General features: G+C 40.2%; 5 protein-coding genes across 5 annotated transcripts; 3 read left to right on the top strand and 2 right to left on the bottom strand.

The window, feature by feature from the left end:
- Positions 1-312: 312 nt before the first annotated feature.
- On the top strand, positions 313-2,326 carry LOC126792773 (SNF1-related protein kinase regulatory subunit gamma-1-like). The gene is made up of 6 exons (XM_050519251.1): positions 313-496; positions 640-1,002; positions 1,204-1,301; positions 1,401-1,667; positions 1,745-1,917; positions 2,044-2,326. The coding sequence occupies exons 1-6, from the start codon at positions 313-315 to the stop codon at positions 2,324-2,326; spliced, it is 1,368 nt and encodes a 455-aa protein (XP_050375208.1).
- A 1,051-nt stretch (positions 2,327-3,377) lies between these two features.
- On the top strand, positions 3,378-5,606 carry LOC126792771 (SNF1-related protein kinase regulatory subunit gamma-1-like). Its single transcript, XM_050519249.1, has 5 exons — positions 3,378-3,595; positions 3,715-4,157; positions 4,346-4,612; positions 4,693-4,865; positions 5,171-5,606. Exons 1-5 carry the CDS (start codon positions 3,427-3,429, stop codon positions 5,445-5,447), a joined length of 1,329 nt encoding a protein of 442 aa, XP_050375206.1. The 5' UTR covers positions 3,378-3,426; the 3' UTR covers positions 5,448-5,606.
- Positions 5,531-7,390, bottom strand: LOC126792763 (pentatricopeptide repeat-containing protein At2g02750). The gene has a single exon (XM_050519235.1). The coding sequence runs from the start codon at positions 7,388-7,390 to the stop codon at positions 5,531-5,533; it is 1,860 nt and encodes a 619-aa protein (XP_050375192.1).
- A 1,274-nt stretch (positions 7,391-8,664) lies between these two features.
- LOC126792783 (ubiquitin-conjugating enzyme E2 2) lies at positions 8,665-11,074 on the top strand. The gene is made up of 6 exons (XM_050519262.1): positions 8,665-8,847; positions 9,381-9,514; positions 9,634-9,659; positions 9,774-9,863; positions 10,298-10,386; positions 10,767-11,074. The coding sequence occupies exons 2-6, from the start codon at positions 9,390-9,392 to the stop codon at positions 10,893-10,895; spliced, it is 459 nt and encodes a 152-aa protein (XP_050375219.1). The 5' UTR covers positions 8,665-8,847; positions 9,381-9,389; the 3' UTR covers positions 10,896-11,074.
- An 81-nt stretch (positions 11,075-11,155) lies between these two features.
- On the bottom strand, positions 11,156-14,508 carry LOC126792762 (probable LRR receptor-like serine/threonine-protein kinase At1g14390). The gene is made up of 6 exons (XM_050519234.1): positions 12,697-14,508; positions 12,462-12,595; positions 12,141-12,384; positions 11,859-12,046; positions 11,623-11,757; positions 11,156-11,540 (listed from the first exon to the last, which is right to left on the bottom strand). Exons 1-6 carry the CDS (start codon positions 13,931-13,933, stop codon positions 11,307-11,309), a joined length of 2,172 nt encoding a protein of 723 aa, XP_050375191.1. The 5' UTR covers positions 13,934-14,508; the 3' UTR covers positions 11,156-11,306.
- Between the last annotated feature and the right edge of the window lie 714 nt (positions 14,509-15,222).

Genomic DNA, 15,222 nt, shown 5'->3' with positions numbered 1-15,222 from the left:
TATTATCACACAATGTATGCTTCCTTGTTCACTCTGATCAATCTACGCGGACATTTCTTTTATATGCAAAATTATAGAACCGAGTTGAAGTTTGGAATGATCTCTTAGTCTCTCGGATATGGCTAAATGAAATTTATTTAAATCTATTTTGTTAATGGACATAGACGAAGATTGCCAGATGGGTGAGCCTTATAGAGTGCAGAAAATCTAATCTTTTATTCTTGTGTAGCTGAACACTCTACTATTCTGATGTGTAAATGTGACATATGATGAGATTGATAATTCCAGTTTTTGCCTTTAGTCTGTGTGAACATGACAGAAGCAGCACAAGAGGGAAGGGGAATTCCCAAGAGCCCTAGAAGGTCAAGCTGCTACGATGCCTACTTCGAAAGGATTCAGTCCAGGAAAAAATTACCACATGAGCTTCAAGAGAATTTAACATATGCATTTTCAAAAGTTCTAGTTTCGTCTTTCCAAGCCCTTCAGGGAGGAAAAGGTACTAGCAGTATTGTTACTGTTCATTTAGTTACAATTCATCAATGACTAGATTTACCAAGAATATATATGAATTTCATGAGCTATCTGAAATTTGAGAGTGGATGTCCTCTAATGATGTAATAATATTGTTATATTTGGCAGTAATTGAGATTGCAGCAGATATTTCTATTCCTGATGCAGTTAGGACTCTCTCAGAGCACAAGATTTTATCAGCTCCAGTGATCACTCTGCCGGATGAAACTTGTTCAGATTGGAGAGAAAGGTACCTTGGGACCATAGATTACTCTGCCGTTCTTGTTTGGGTGTTGGAGAGTGCAGAACATGCTGCTAGAAGTCCCTCGTCAGCTACTTCTGTAGCAACTACAGCTGGTGGAAATGGTGGTGCAGGAGCTGTCGGCGCCATTGGAGCTGTAGCATTGGGGGTCACACGTCATGTTGCAGTTGCAGGCCTAACTGCTGCTGCAGTTGCTTCTGCTGTAGCCGGTAATGCTGTTGGAAAAATAGGTGAAATGTTGCTACATATTCTTTGCGAAGCTATCATGAAGAATAATAATTGTCATCTTAGATACAAAGAACATTTCTTGTACGTGATAGCTAGTAGCATTATAAAAGCTATAAGAACAACGTTTGTAGAAAACAATGGTGATTAGGATGGTATATATTGAATGCCAGACGTTGAACTTTCTTGCATTCAAATTGTAACAGATACAGCTGCGGAGAATGAGAGGGACACAACTGCTAATAAATTGACCCCAGATCTTGATAAAGTCATACTGCAGAATGAGCCCTGCAAGTCAACAACAGTAAGTTATATCCTGTAAGATTTTTGTGCAGTATTGTTTGCCTTTCCAAAACTTCATTCCACTTCTTGATAGCGATTGTGACATGTCCAAATGTTTTAGGTAAACTCCATAGTTAAATCCTTCCGGGGAACACCTTTCCTTCCGGTAGCAGAAGATAGTTCGATGTTGACAATCTTGCTACTACTCTCAAAATATAGGATAAGGAATGTACCTGTAATAGAAGATGGCCAACCAAAACTTAAGAACTACATCACTCAGTCAGCAGTAATACGTGGCCTTGAAGGATGCAAAGGAATGGAGTGGTTTGACTGCATCGCAGAAAAACCTATCTCGGACTTGGGACTTCCCTTTATGTCATGTGAGGAGGTAACAAATGCTGTCACTTATCGCGATTTTGGAGTTTCACTATGATTATTTCTGATTTCGAATGTGTACGTGGCCAGGTTATTGATATCCAGAGTGAGGATCTGATGATGGAAGCTTTCAAGAAAATGAAAGATAAGAAAATCGGTGGTCTTCCTGTCGTAGAGGGACAAAAGAAGAAGCTAATTGGTAATGTCAGCGTAAGTGATATCAGATACGTGTTTCTGAGGCACGATCTCCTCTCCAATTTCAGGTATTGGAAGGCCAAGTGCAGACTGTTTGAATCTAATGCTGTCTGAAATTACATTCACCTAAAACATCTACCAACTCGGTCCTGAATGTTGACTATTAGCTTAAATTGTTTACCGCTTTCATTCAGGAAGCTCACTGTTATGGATTTTCTGACTACCATCTCAACAAGCAAAGAACCTGGGAAGCCTATTCCACCAGTTACATGCAATATCGAGTCGAGTCTTGGGAATGTGATTGAGATACTTGCTTCCAAGTCGGTTCATAGGGTTTATGTGATAGGTGCGGAAGAAGGGAAAGTTGTTGGTGTGATTACACTCAGAGATGTCATTTCTTGCTTCATATATGAACCCCCCAATTACTTCGATGCCTACTTGGGGTTTGCAGTGGCGGAGATACTGAAGCAGCAGTAAAACTTCAGTTTATTAAGATCTTACATATAATTAGATAGTAACAAAATTTTAGTTCGGAACTTGAAACGATCGGCTTGGTTACCTTCATTTCAACCCATTTCTTTCTCCAGTACTCAAAACAGGGTTTAACAGATGAGTCCTACTCGTTTTTGGGTAGGATTTGTGTAGGGGTGAGGACATATTTCGACTCATAAACTCGAATTTGATTAGTTTAAATCTCCCGATATATGTTGGCCAAGAACAAACGAGAATAATCTATGCAATTCAAACTTGACTAGTAAACTGCAGTCATGTTCAGGTTAATCTGTAAATCCAGCTTATTCATTGGTATTCATACAGAGTAAAACCTAAACAGATAGGTGATGTATATTTATAAGTAGCTATCCACATGCATATACATGAACAATGTAAAAGTTCATATACAAAATCATGTAACTTATGCCCAAAAAGAGATGGAAAAACATAGTTCATAGAAGCAAAAGTAAAAGACTTGTACGCACTGCAGACATGGACAAGCTAAGTAACCACTATCTCCAAAAAAGGAAAAACGCAGTGACTCGTTCACAAATCACAAGTGGTGAGTTGCAAGTCTAACACGTATTCAATGCTTACACATGGCAGAGACAGACTTGATACATGCAGAGGCATATAACTGTTTCTCAGATGATAATGGTTAGAATTTCCATATAACAGAACACAAAACCATTTCTGGATCAACTGCAAGCACACACTCGGAAATTCATCTTCTATTTCAGTTTATTCAGGTAAACGTTCTTGTTCTTAGTTATTGTAATCACATGCTTTATAAAGTTTATTATATGTTTGATTTAATGATTGATGTACAAGGCAGAACAAATCATGATAAGATTGAAATCTCGAACATAAGTACCATCTGATTTGAAGGATGAAAATGTATCATCTATAGTTTATCCATGTCTGAAAACCAATAATGGGATCTGGATTTAGAAAGATGAACCATAACCTATACCGAGCAAATCGATATGTTGTTTCCATAATCTATTTACTGCATTGATTCTATGAATTCTTAGAGGAAAACATGAGAATTCTACTACATATTCTAATTTCTGACTTCAGTGCATATGGCACAACCACAAGAAGCTAATGGAAGTTCCAATATCTCAAGCTATGATTCCTACTTCAAGACAGTGCAATCCAGGAAGAAATTACCACACTCGCTACAAGAGGTTTTAACAACTGCATTTGCGAAAATCCCAGTTTCATCATTTCCAGGAGTTCCTGGAGGCAAAGGTGATGAATAGCAATCGTTCAGTCAAGAATTTCATCACAAACTAATAAGATATCATGAAGTAGATCAGTGATTAGCTAAATAACAGTCACCTTGTAACATGTTAATATGCATCTTGCAGTAGTTGAGATTTCAGCAGATACATCTATTGGTGAAGCAGTCAAGATTTTGTCTGAATGCAACATTTTGTCGGCCCCTGTGACTAACCCAAATGCAAAAAGCAGCTCGGAGTGGAGAGATAGGAACCTAGGAATCCTAGATTACTCAGTCATTGTTCTTTGGGTGATGGAGAGTGCAGAACTGGCAGCGGTTGCTCTCTCAGCGAGTTCAGCAACAGCTGCTGGAGTTGGTGCAGGAGCTGTTGGAGCAATTGGAGCAGTAGCATTGGGTGTGACTGGTCCTGTTGCAGTTGCAGGGTTAACTGCAGCTGCAGTTGGAGCTGCAGTGGCAGGTGGAGCAGCTGCTGACAAAGGGATGGGCAAAGATGCTCCCACGGCTGCTGACCAGTTGGGCCAAGACTTCTACAAAACTATACTGCAAGACGAACCCTTCAAGTCAACCACAGTAAGCTTGTATCTAGAACATTGTTTGTCAGCTGTCACTGTTGAATCATTTGGTTCCACTTCTTCAGAAACCTTCCAAGCATATTATACCAACTATATTGTAGAAGCCAGAAAGAAAGTACATGAAATAGGGACTATTTCTTGTGTATTTCTTTAGCTGTTTCCAATAATATTACTTGTATATTTCAGGTAAGGTCAATACTTAAATCCTATCGCTGGGCCCCTTTCCTTCCCGTAACAAGTGACAGTTCTATGTTGAGCGTCTTGCTGCTACTTTCAAAATATAGACTGAGGAATGTACCTGTGGTAGAACCCGGCCAAGCCACTATCAAGAACTACATTACTCAATCAGCAGTTGTCCATGGTCTTGAGCGATGCAAAGGAAGAGATTGGTTTGACTGCATTGCCGCAAAGCCTATATCGGTTCTGGGACTTCCTTTTATGTCCTCTGATGAGGTAAGTCTTCCTGACTACCAAGGTTGATTGATAGTGCACTTGGTGTCTCAATTTTAGTGGTCCCTTCCTTTCCTGGTTAGGTTATCAGTGTCCAGAGTGGTGACTTGATACTGGAAGCTTTCAAGAAGATGAAAGATAACCAAATTGGCGGACTTCCGGTTATAGAAGGGACAAAGAAGCAGATAGTTGGCAATGTCAGCATAAGAGATATCAGACACTTGCTGCTCAAACCCGAACTCTTCTCCAATTTCAGGTATTTGATCACAAAATTGGAAACATATTTGCCCAACCTTTTCTCTGAAGCTACATTATAATCTTTTGCTCATTGTTGTTGGCTGTAGAATGCTATATTTCTCTCTGATACTTGTATTAAACGTTTCACTGCTGTATACTTCGCTGTTTCATTTGACATTTGAGCTCAACTACTGGAATTAACATGCAAGTCACTGATCTCTTCTACAAGAACTATGCTATATCATACAATAAAGGCATCACCTCTCTTTATGTGGACATCTTCCAAGTCAGACGAGTTCAAGTTTGTTTTCCTCTCATTTTCAGGAAGCTCACTGTCAGGGACTTCACGAGCACCATCTCAACATGCCAGAATATTGGAAAGGCCGTCCCAGCAATTACATGCAATCTGGAGTCCACTCTCGGTAATGTGATTGAAACTCTTGCTTCCAAGTCCGTTCACAGAATATACGTGGCAGGGCATGAAGGTGAAGTTGTTGGTGTCATAACACTCAGAGATGTGATTTCTTGCTTCATCTACGAGCCCCCCAACCACTTTGATGACTACATGGGGTCTACGCTGAAGGAGATGCTGAATCAGTGAAACTCACGTATGTGGAATGCTTACATGGATATCCAGAGACAGTAACAAAACAGTAATCAAATCGTGGTTGTCAATCTATATATCTACTTTTCATGCAATCTTAATAAACTTAAGCCAGGGATCTTTCTTGACTTTTGGTTATCTATCATTTTCCTAATGTTCTCTGCATCCCTCCATCTGCCAAGCCCAGCATATATCTTGGACAGGATCAAGAAAGGTGTAGGGTTCTCAGGCTCTAATTCTGAAAGTTTCGTAGCCATCTCTTTCCCCAGATCTAGATTTAAATGGCACTCACAAGCACCTAGCAAAGAAGCAAAAACTGATCCAGAAGGCTCTGATAACTCTTCTGTTAATTCTCGGGCTTCATCAAACCTGCCTGATCGACCTAAAAGGTCAATCATACAGCCATAATGTTTAGGATCTGGTTTTATACCATAATCTCTATCCATCATCCTAAAAATCTGCCATCCCTTGTCGACTAAACCACTGTGACTGCACATAGATAGAAGACTAATAAAAGTAGTTGTATTTGGTTGTACTCCTTCGTTGAGCATCTGGTCAAAGATCAGAAATGCAGATTCATTCTCTCCATTTTTTCCATACCCGGATATCATTGCATTCCAAAATGCCGGATCATCTGGTTTCACATGAAACGAATCAAAAATTCGCCTTGCGCAGGAAGGCTGCCCACATTTCATGTACATGTCAATGAGAGCAGTCGAAAAGAACAGATCACCGCTTATATCCGCCCTAATTGCATACCCATGCACCTCTCGTCCACATTGCAGAGCCGATGAATCTGCACACACTTGTACGACACTCGTGACAGATTTCAAGCACGGAGCAACACCAGTCGACTGCATTCTCTTGAAATAGTTGAAAGCTTCATCTCCCTTCCCTAGTTGCGAAAATCCGCTGATCATTGAATTCCAAGTCACTGAATCTGGCTTGAACCCTTCGGATTCTACCTTCTCGAAAAGCTCTAGAGCAAACCCCCACTGCGCATTCGTCATCATGCCTGCAATCATGGCATTCCATGTAAACAAGCTCCTGGTTCCATTCAGTTCCTCAAAAACTCGGTAAGCCAGCTGCCAACACCCACATTTCGAATACATGTCAAGAAGCGCTGTTCCGGTCATAACATCAACCCCCTTTTCAAGTTTCACAATCAAACCATGAACCTGCCTGCCAAATCGGAGATACAGAACACTAGCACATGCTGCAAGAGCTGAAGAAAATGTCACTGCATTCGGATTTTCACCTCGACACGCTCTCATTCTCTTAAACACATCCAAAACCAGCCGCGGAACCCCATTGCGCAGCAGCCCTGTGACAAAAGCATTATAGCTCACCGAATTCTTGACAGGCATATCCTCAAACACCTTTGCTGCATAAACAACCTCCCCACACCTCGAATACATACTCACCGCGGATGTCGACACATAAACATCACTCTCAACTCCAATCTTCACTGCCACGCAATGCATTCCCATCCCCTGCATCACATTCTCACACGCCGAAAACACACTAGCTATACTAACCGAATTCAGCCCCAGCCCTCCGACCCCAACCCTCCTAAACACCCCCAAGGCTTCATTGCAGCGTCCGTTACGTAGAAACCCGGAAATCAATGCGTTAACGGAAGCCAAGTTTGGGTGGGGCATTTCGTCGAACACCTGGAGTGCATGGTCGATGAGGTTGAGCTTCATGTAGGAGTCAATGAGAGCAGTGGCAGAGTAGACGTCGGCGAAGAACCCGGTTTTGAGGAGATGGGTGTGGACCATTTGGGTCTGAGTGGGTGATCGGAGCTTGGCGCAGGCTTTGAGAAGAGGAGGGAATGTGAATTTGCGAGGGGGGAGAGAAGCGGAGTGGCGTTGAGTGTAGAAGCATAAGGCTTCTGTGTATAACCCATTGGTGACTAGTCTGCCTATTTCGCGCTTCATGAGTGTTTCGAAATGCGGCTAAAACCATCTCACGCCATTTATACAAGTTGAAAAGTCTCCTTGCATAATGTTGCGGACTTGCGGTCAACTACCGAACCACACAAGTGATCGAGTCGGTAAGAACTTATGTTAATATTCTCATTGAAAAACGCCTTACTGTTGAGGCATATAACGAGTTGATCCAGAGGTGCGACATTGTCCCATTCAACATAAGCTTGTGCGATTGACTTTGTAGCAATATGCAGGAGACAATATAGTTTATTTTACATTAGTGTTTTGGTTGGATATCTATTCAAGTGAGTGATTCCTTATTCCTTAATGTTCTACTTCTATTGGATGGATTGAAAGATATTTATCATCAACGATTTGAAGTTTGGACAATGATACATGTATGATGATTGATGAGCCAACAAAAAACTAACTATTTTTGCATAAATGATGGTAGAATACTAGTGGAATATTTTCTTTACGGCTTTACACGTACTTCTTGTTGTTTTATGGGAATGAGCACCTTGCCCTTGGTTCTCACTCGAAAATTGACCAAAGTGTCCATGGCTTCGTGAGGATTCAAATATCAAATAGACAGACAGACAGAATGAAATGATTCGTTATAGTTTCCGTCGCGGGTATGTTAGTATGTTCTCACTTCTTTAGTAGTTCTATATCAGTGGAGAATCAAAGTCTTACTCATTCTTTCATAATGATGACATGAACTTTACATCATGCAAAATCAATTGAAGCTTTAGGGTTCATTCAGTTGGTCTCTACTATTAAGCTCAGACTCAATTGGTACAAGACTTCATAATTATTGTTTCCTAGCGTAACCGTTAAATGACGGGACAAATCTATAGATCTAATCTCCGTTGCTTTGTTACGCCCATAAAAAAAATAAAGTTATAATGTTGTCTTTTTGGATACGATGATGTGTAACAAAATAAGGTACATTTCTTAAAATTCAACAACAAATACTTGAACATGTGTTATCATTTTCATACAAACTTAGATAAAAATGATAACTAACATTCGCTAAATGATCGTAAACACAAGATCATTTAAACTTACCCTCCTAAAATAATAATAGAAAAAAAAAACAATTTATAGTATATGGTGGTTACATCATGATGTTATCATTGGAAGGTCGGTAAAAGCAGACAGTATAAATATTGAAAACTAGAAACAGCGCTGACCCAAAGAGAAAGACTACCAGAAATCCCTCTATATATGAATACGATTCCAACTCATTAATCACTTTTTAACCTAAAAATAATTCAATCTCTTTTTCTCTCTCTCTCTCTTCCTCTCTTCCATCGCCGGTCACCGTGGAAATCGTTCTCCGGCACCGCCTTCGAATCCACCGTCCCTCCGCTTTGCGGGAAATTTCCTCAGCTGCGGAGCCTCACCGTTCCCGCGGTTGTGAAGATTCCGATAACTGAAATCTTCTCGCCGTCAGCTAACAGGTGACTCTTTTTGATTCCGAGCTTTCTGTTTTCGTCTGCTTTGTGATTTCGATTCGTGCTTCTCTGATTTTTGCGGTGTTTATGTGATGTGATTGTGAAAGAAGATCTAAATCTGTTGATTGCGATACAAGAAAAAACTAAACCCTAAGGTTTTGGTTTTGATTGCAAATTTGAGGAGCCATAGGAGATTAGGTTGTGGATCTTGGTTAATTTTTTTTTCGCAAAGTTCGAATTTTTGGTAGCAACTAGTTGACTACGGTTTTTGGATCCAAGTTAGTCTGAAATTCAGTCACAGATGTCATGATTCCGATGAGTGAATCGTTTAGTTGAGCTCAGGATCATCAAGATTCAGCTCATAAGCGTTTAGTGTGGAGCATGTGTTTAGGTTGTAGCGGTTTCTAGTTGAAATTAGATTCTTTTGAGTTCAAGTTTGATTCTCGTCTGTCTTTGGCTGCATGTGTGTTTTAATTTCTAATGTATTGAACTGTATTGTACTTTCTCTGAGATTTAATTTTGTCCGGGAACATGTGTAGGCGGTGAGGATGTCGACTCCTGCAAGGAAGAGACTGATGAGGGACTTCAAGAGGTTGCAGCAGGACCCTCCTGCTGGCATAAGCGGTGCTCCTCAAGACAATAATATTATGCTTTGGAATGCTGTTATTTTCGGGTATGTCTTGGATGAAGATGACACTTTTTTTATTCATATTTTTTCAATTTGATGTTTTTGCTTGAAATTCAGTACAGCTTTATTAGTTTTTACTTATGCAATTGATTGGTTGATTGCAGGCCTGATGACACCCCGTGGGATGGAGGTGAATTTCTGTTCTCCTTCCTTTTACATTCTGAATAGAGATTTATATTGTATCACAAGTAGATTCTTCTTCTTTCAAATAAGCTTAGCCTCTTAAGATATATTTGTGTCTCAGGTACGTTCAAGTTGACTCTTCAATTTTCGGAGGATTATCCAAATAAGCCACCAACAGTGCGATTTGTTTCCCGAATGTTTCACCCTAACAGTAAGTTTGAATCAGAAACTTCAGATATAAACACACATCACACATGTTTTATGTTGGTTCCTTCAATGCATGTATATGTATATATCCACATACGAAGTATGTGATCGATGATTTTCTGCTTCATAAATAAGTCCCAAGTGATTTGGTATGCTAGAATTATTGTAAACTCTTTTGGCTTAACTCCGGGCTTTGAGCAGGATTTGTGTTTTATGTACACTTGGCACCATATATTCTCTTTAACTGTAGTTTCATCAGTATTTAATCTTTTCTTTCATACCCTGCTTCTTTTGTCATTGAAGTTTGTCCTTCTATTTTTTTTTTTTGGGAAACTGGAAAACATTTTTAGTCGGTTATTGAATAACTGATCATCACAACTCAAAGAGCTTATATTTCTTTCAAGTTCTAAGTTTTGTCATTGATTTGCCTCTTTCCAGTTTATGCGGATGGAAGCATTTGTTTGGACATCCTACAGAATCAATGGAGCCCTATTTATGATGTAGCAGCTATCCTTACCTCGATTCAGGTATTTGATATACTGTTACCATTTAAAATTAGTCATATTGATTTTCTGCATCTCTTGTTTAATTGCATCATGTGATAGCATGTAAATTGCTAGGCGCCATCTGTGAAATCATGGCTACTATCTTTAAGTTGGGTTATTCATTGTAGATATACCTGCAAAAGCTTCTGTAGCATACTAGCTTCTTTACAGAACTACATTAACAAGGCTCCAAAATTATCTTGTATTTTTAAACATCTCAAGGAGGTCACAACTGTTGCTCCTTTTAATGAACAAAGACTATAGAAGCATGTAGATCTTTGAGAATGGAAATAGCATTTGACACAACTACCACCTTGTTGATAAATGAAGCTTTCTAATTCATATTATTTATCTGATTGCAGTCATTGCTGTGTGATCCAAACCCGAACTCTCCAGCAAATTCTGAAGCTGCGCGTATGTTCAGCGAGAACAAGCGTGAATACAACAGGAGAATCCGAGAGATTGTTGAGCAGAGTTGGACTGCTGATTAACAACCCTTGCTCCTAATTTGGAGCCTTCCGAGATCAGTGGAACAACATGTTTAAATAACTTGAAACTTAGAACCATTCTGTTGTGTACTCGACGTTTGATCTTGTGAATGTTTGCTTGGGCTTTCTTTTGTATGGTACTTGACCTCGTATATTTATTAATTTATATACATTATGGACCAGTTTCGCATACATGTTAAAATTTACTTTGTTGTATGGGAGGCAGGGAGTTGATCAAACATGATTATTCTTAACTTTGACAGAAGGTACAAACTCAGCTCAATGGAAGTAAGATTGGGAGAAACCTAAAGTTGTATAGAAATTGATTGCTCGACAGCAAACGCGGGCTGCGAACTGCATATACATTTTATTTGTATGGACAGGGGATTAAACAAAGCTATACAGCCTACACTACTACATTTGTGCACTGAGGTTGCCGCTGCTGGTCCATCCCTCTTGAACCTGAATTGCGTACTGCAAATTCCAGAGAACATTGTCTATTGAAGGACGCTTGCTTGGGTCTCTGCAGAGACAATTAATGGTGATTTCGACGGCAGTCTTCAGTGACTGGTATGCAAAACTGCCTTGAGTAGAGGGGTCTATTGCAAGTCGTAGTCTTGATTGCCCTTCTGCTAAGCCTTTCTCGAGCTGTTTAGACCAAAATAAGCCTATGAATAAATTTCCTTTAAATCGTTTGATAAGAGAAGTGATGAGTAGACTAAGTCAATACCTCAAGTTTTAGCTCATTCACTTCACTTGCTGATTTGATCAATTTGCCAGTAAGAACTTGAAGTAGGATCACACCCAGCTGGTAAATATCTTCCTTCTCGGCTTCAGCACTGGTTTTAGGACCATTTGAACCAATCTGCAAAATCCAAAATGCAATGTTTAATAGCAAGATCAATTCAATTCTTTATCAGAATGATAAGCATTATCCATTTTATGTATGTCTTCTCTTATTCTCACCTGAAATGGAAGGTTATAATTGCTGATCTTTGCAGAAACACTTTCATCCAATAATATGTTGTCCATCTTCAAATTATTTCCAAAGACTCCCGGTGCTACTCCAGTGTGCAAATACTGTACTCCCCTCGCGATACCAATACTAACAGCCATTCTCTGTGGCCATTTCAGCCAGTCTTTCTTTCTCCAGTCTGCAAATTTAAGCAAAGCATATGAGAAACCTTTTTGGTTTAAGACTTTTTCTTGATGATGTGATCTTTACCAAATGCGCTCTCACGGTCTTACCAGTGAGATGATCTCTCAATGACCCGTTTGAGATGTTTTCAAGGACAATGAACACAGTGGTAGCTGCATTAGGAGGTTCTTGATAAGTGACAGTACAGTGTCCAAGAACACTGACCAAATGCCTATGCCTTAGCTTCGACAAGGCTTCCACATTCTGCACTAAGTTTTGGTGCATATTCTTCTGTTTTAGTTTCACACATTTTACTAGCACCCCTGCACCATCTCTCACCCAACCTCTGTAGACCTATTTATAGAGCAGAGATTAAGTAACACGCATTCAAAGCCAACTCAAATCAGATTTTATGCATTACTAATCAATACCTGTCCCTGAGATCCTTCAACCATTAGGTTGGAAGCATCAAAATTGTTTGTTGCATCCTCGATTTCTTCCAATGTGAATACATGATACGGTGGCAGACCAAGGGTCGGCAGTCTCATCATCTGGGGTACATGCCCTTGAAAATGCAAATAATGTTAGCTTCATAAAGTTTCAAAGTTCAAAACAGGACTGCTACTACAATTGACAAAATATATAAGGGAGATAAGAGGGCCTTACTTGCATCTGAGTTTGGCATTTGGGATGCTTGGAATGTAAATTTTTCGAGATGAGGTCTGCTGTCAAATGTATTTTTTTTCTTCCTATCTCCTACTTTTTTGATAATGAGCAAAATCAGCAACCCTATGACTCCAGCAATAACAATAATGCCACCAATGATACCAAGCACAACCCCTATCTTAATTTTGGACTCCTCCTGTTGAGTTTTAACGGGAGGCTTAACAGCCAAAGCTTCCTTGTGACAATACCTATAGGTATGCTGATACTTTGAGACTCCACTAGACAAACAGTTCCACGAATCAAAGACCGTCCGATTCGACGACTTTGATCTAACGCAGGAAGGCAGTGTTCCTATCAAAAGGTTCTGTGAAATATCCACAACTTGAAGGTTTGCACTGCAAGTTGTGTTCAATGAAAGAGCCCCACTGAGTTGGTTCTGAGCCACATTCAGGTACTGAAGTGAAGGCAGGGAGAACAAGAAAGAAGGTATAGGACCAACAAGCTTATTGTAGGAGAGGTCCAGCTGCTGCAGCTGATCAAAGCTGGTCAACATTTTGGGAATCTCAGATCTCACAGAATTATTTCTCAGTATAAGACTTACAAGGCTATTTCCCAATGATGGAAACGCAGGTCCAATATGATTGTTCCCCAAGTTGATTTCTTCAAGAAGTGCCAAGCCCTCAAGATCCGGGACACTCCCATTAAACATATTATCAGCCAAGTTGATCTTCCTCAGATTTTTCATTGAAGCAAGTGAAGCAGGAACAGAGCCGGAGATGGAATTCGAACTAATGTTGAGCTGCTCTAGCGACCGGAACCTGTTGATCTTCGCCGGCAGCGGGCCCCAAAGGCCTAGAGACACGAGGTTGAGAACTTTGAGGTTGGAGAGCTTCGTTACGGTGGTGAAGAATGAATCAATTGAGAAGCTTCTGGACAGAGTAGTCGGCTGAGAAATGACGAAACTTGGAGGGAGGCGAGAAGGGGAGGTCTTGTTTCCGACGACCGTTAATTCTGTAACGCGGTTATTGGTGCAGACGATTTTGAGAGATGAAGAAGGAGGAAGGTAGCAGAAGTTGGTCCAGTTAAACCATCCTTGCAGAGCAGGAGGGTACTCAAGAAGCTTTTGCACTTGGAACAGGATACGGCTCTCTGTTGCCGTTAACTGAGCTGTTGAACTTGAAGGAAACAGAGATAAAATCACTAGCAACAAACTCGAACAAACGCAGAAATTCTTCATTGCTTGGATTGAACTCAACGACCACAGGGGTTCAACTGAAAATCAAAAACTTCAAGCTAGCACAAACTGTGATCAGAACACCAACCGTGATAAATAAAAGAAGGGTATTGCCTGTTATACCTAATCTAGAGTAAAAAGCAGCTTCTGGGATTTACTTAGAATATCAAACTGATTGTGGAAATGAATAGAATAGGAGAGTTAGTAGAAGATGAGAGCAATTAAGGATCTCGGTTTGGTGTACTGGGATGACAAGGAAGGATTTTACTTACGTAGTTTTAATGATTAGACTGTAATAGCACCCAGCTTTGATTCAGAGCTCTCATTATTGTGAACAGAAAGAAAAGGACTGGAAATTCTGAGCTACTTGAACATGAAAGACAGTGTGGAAAGTGAGGAGTCAAGTACAAAGAGACAATGCGAGCCAACTAACTATCATATTTTTAAACCCAGCAAATTCAGGGTTTATTTATTTCTCATCGTTAACAAATTTCCTGCATGCAGTACTGCTTGGCTTTTAAGTCAACTGAGCTCTGATTTAAACGTAACGTTGAGATTTGAGAGAACCCAGATGTTGACCACGCTTATTAGGGTAAACCCCCCCCCCCCCAGCGAGTAGTATCAGAAACACACGCGCCGGTAGCACGTGCAGTTCGTGATAGAGCTAGGCCAGCTTCCCTTTAAGGTTTCAGGCTCATGAAATCCTCGTTGATCATATCATGCATGATCATAAAGTTACGAGGAATAAAGGAGATGGCTATGAACAGCGAAGAAACAGTGATCGATCATGGTGCAACTGGTGATTTCAACTCATGCAAGAACCAAAACTGTTCGATTAGTCTTACCACTCTTACGTGAAGATACAATGTGCTTATTATTAGTCGTAAGGAGTCGTATATATCATGTCGATGTGTAGTTTCAGTTTTCAAACATGTATGGTGCCTATGACCATAAGGGCCATGCGTCGGTGTCACTCCCATCGGAATCATCCAGCTCAGTGTGGTATGACGACTAATACGTATGTCGTTTTGTGTTACGGAGCTTGAAGCCCGCTGAGGTTCTGTGGGACTGTCGGTGGTCAGAGACAAAAGAAAAGAGAGGGGAATTAGGAAATATATGCAAATTAAGATTAATGACTTAGATTAATAAGGGGTTTAGCTACACCAAATCCTCTCTTTGCCAGCTGACATTTGTTTCTACCTATCTGTGTTAGCGTGTTTTGTTCTTTCGTATGGAAACAGGGTTTGCTCCAATTTGCAAAAAGACGATTTGTTATGGAATCTGGACTCTGG

This window comes from Argentina anserina, chromosome 4 (assembly GCF_933775445.1).
Source record: "Argentina anserina chromosome 4, drPotAnse1.1, whole genome shotgun sequence".
In the NCBI taxonomy this organism is placed as follows: domain Eukaryota; kingdom Viridiplantae; phylum Streptophyta; class Magnoliopsida; order Rosales; family Rosaceae; genus Argentina; species Argentina anserina.
The sequence above is the reverse complement of the archived record's forward strand: the minus strand, read 5'-3'. Positions and strand labels throughout refer to the sequence as shown.

What these genes read in the sequence shown, in the direction of transcription:
- LOC126792783 (XM_050519262.1), top strand. Translation starts at nt 9,390, where the DNA reads ATGTCGACTCCTGCAAGGAAGAGACTGATGAGGGACTTCAAGAGGTTG. An exon ending in TGACACCCCGTGGGATGGAG is followed by an intron (nt 9,660 to 9,773) that starts GTGAATTTCTGT and finishes TTTGTGTCTCAG; the next exon opens with GTACGTTCAAGTTGACTCTT. An exon ending in CCGAATGTTTCACCCTAACA is followed by an intron (nt 9,864 to 10,297) that starts GTAAGTTTGAAT and finishes GCCTCTTTCCAG; the next exon opens with TTTATGCGGATGGAAGCATT.
- LOC126792771 (XM_050519249.1), top strand. Translation starts at nt 3,427, where the DNA reads ATGGCACAACCACAAGAAGCTAATGGAAGTTCCAATATCTCAAGCTAT. An exon ending in AGGAGTTCCTGGAGGCAAAG is followed by an intron (nt 3,596 to 3,714) that starts GTGATGAATAGC and finishes TGCATCTTGCAG; the next exon opens with TAGTTGAGATTTCAGCAGAT. An exon ending in GAACTCTTCTCCAATTTCAG is followed by an intron (nt 4,866 to 5,170) that starts GTATTTGATCAC and finishes TCTCATTTTCAG; the next exon opens with GAAGCTCACTGTCAGGGACT.
- LOC126792773 (XM_050519251.1), top strand. Translation starts at nt 313, where the DNA reads ATGACAGAAGCAGCACAAGAGGGAAGGGGAATTCCCAAGAGCCCTAGA. An exon ending in AGCCCTTCAGGGAGGAAAAG is followed by an intron (nt 497 to 639) that starts GTACTAGCAGTA and finishes TATATTTGGCAG; the next exon opens with TAATTGAGATTGCAGCAGAT. An exon ending in TAATGCTGTTGGAAAAATAG is followed by an intron (nt 1,003 to 1,203) that starts GTGAAATGTTGC and finishes AAATTGTAACAG; the next exon opens with ATACAGCTGCGGAGAATGAG.
- LOC126792762 (XM_050519234.1), bottom strand. Translation starts at nt 13,933, where the DNA reads ATGAAGAATTTCTGCGTTTGTTCGAGTTTGTTGCTAGTGATTTTATCT. An exon ending in AATGCCAAACTCAGATGCAA is followed by an intron (nt 12,596 to 12,696) that starts GTAAGGCCCTCT and finishes TGCATTTTCAAG; the next exon opens with GGCATGTACCCCAGATGATG. An exon ending in ATTATAACCTTCCATTTCAG is followed by an intron (nt 11,758 to 11,858) that starts GTGAGAATAAGA and finishes TGGATTTTGCAG; the next exon opens with ATTGGTTCAAATGGTCCTAA.
- LOC126792763 (XM_050519235.1), bottom strand. Translation starts at nt 7,390, where the DNA reads ATGAAGCGCGAAATAGGCAGACTAGTCACCAATGGGTTATACACAGAA.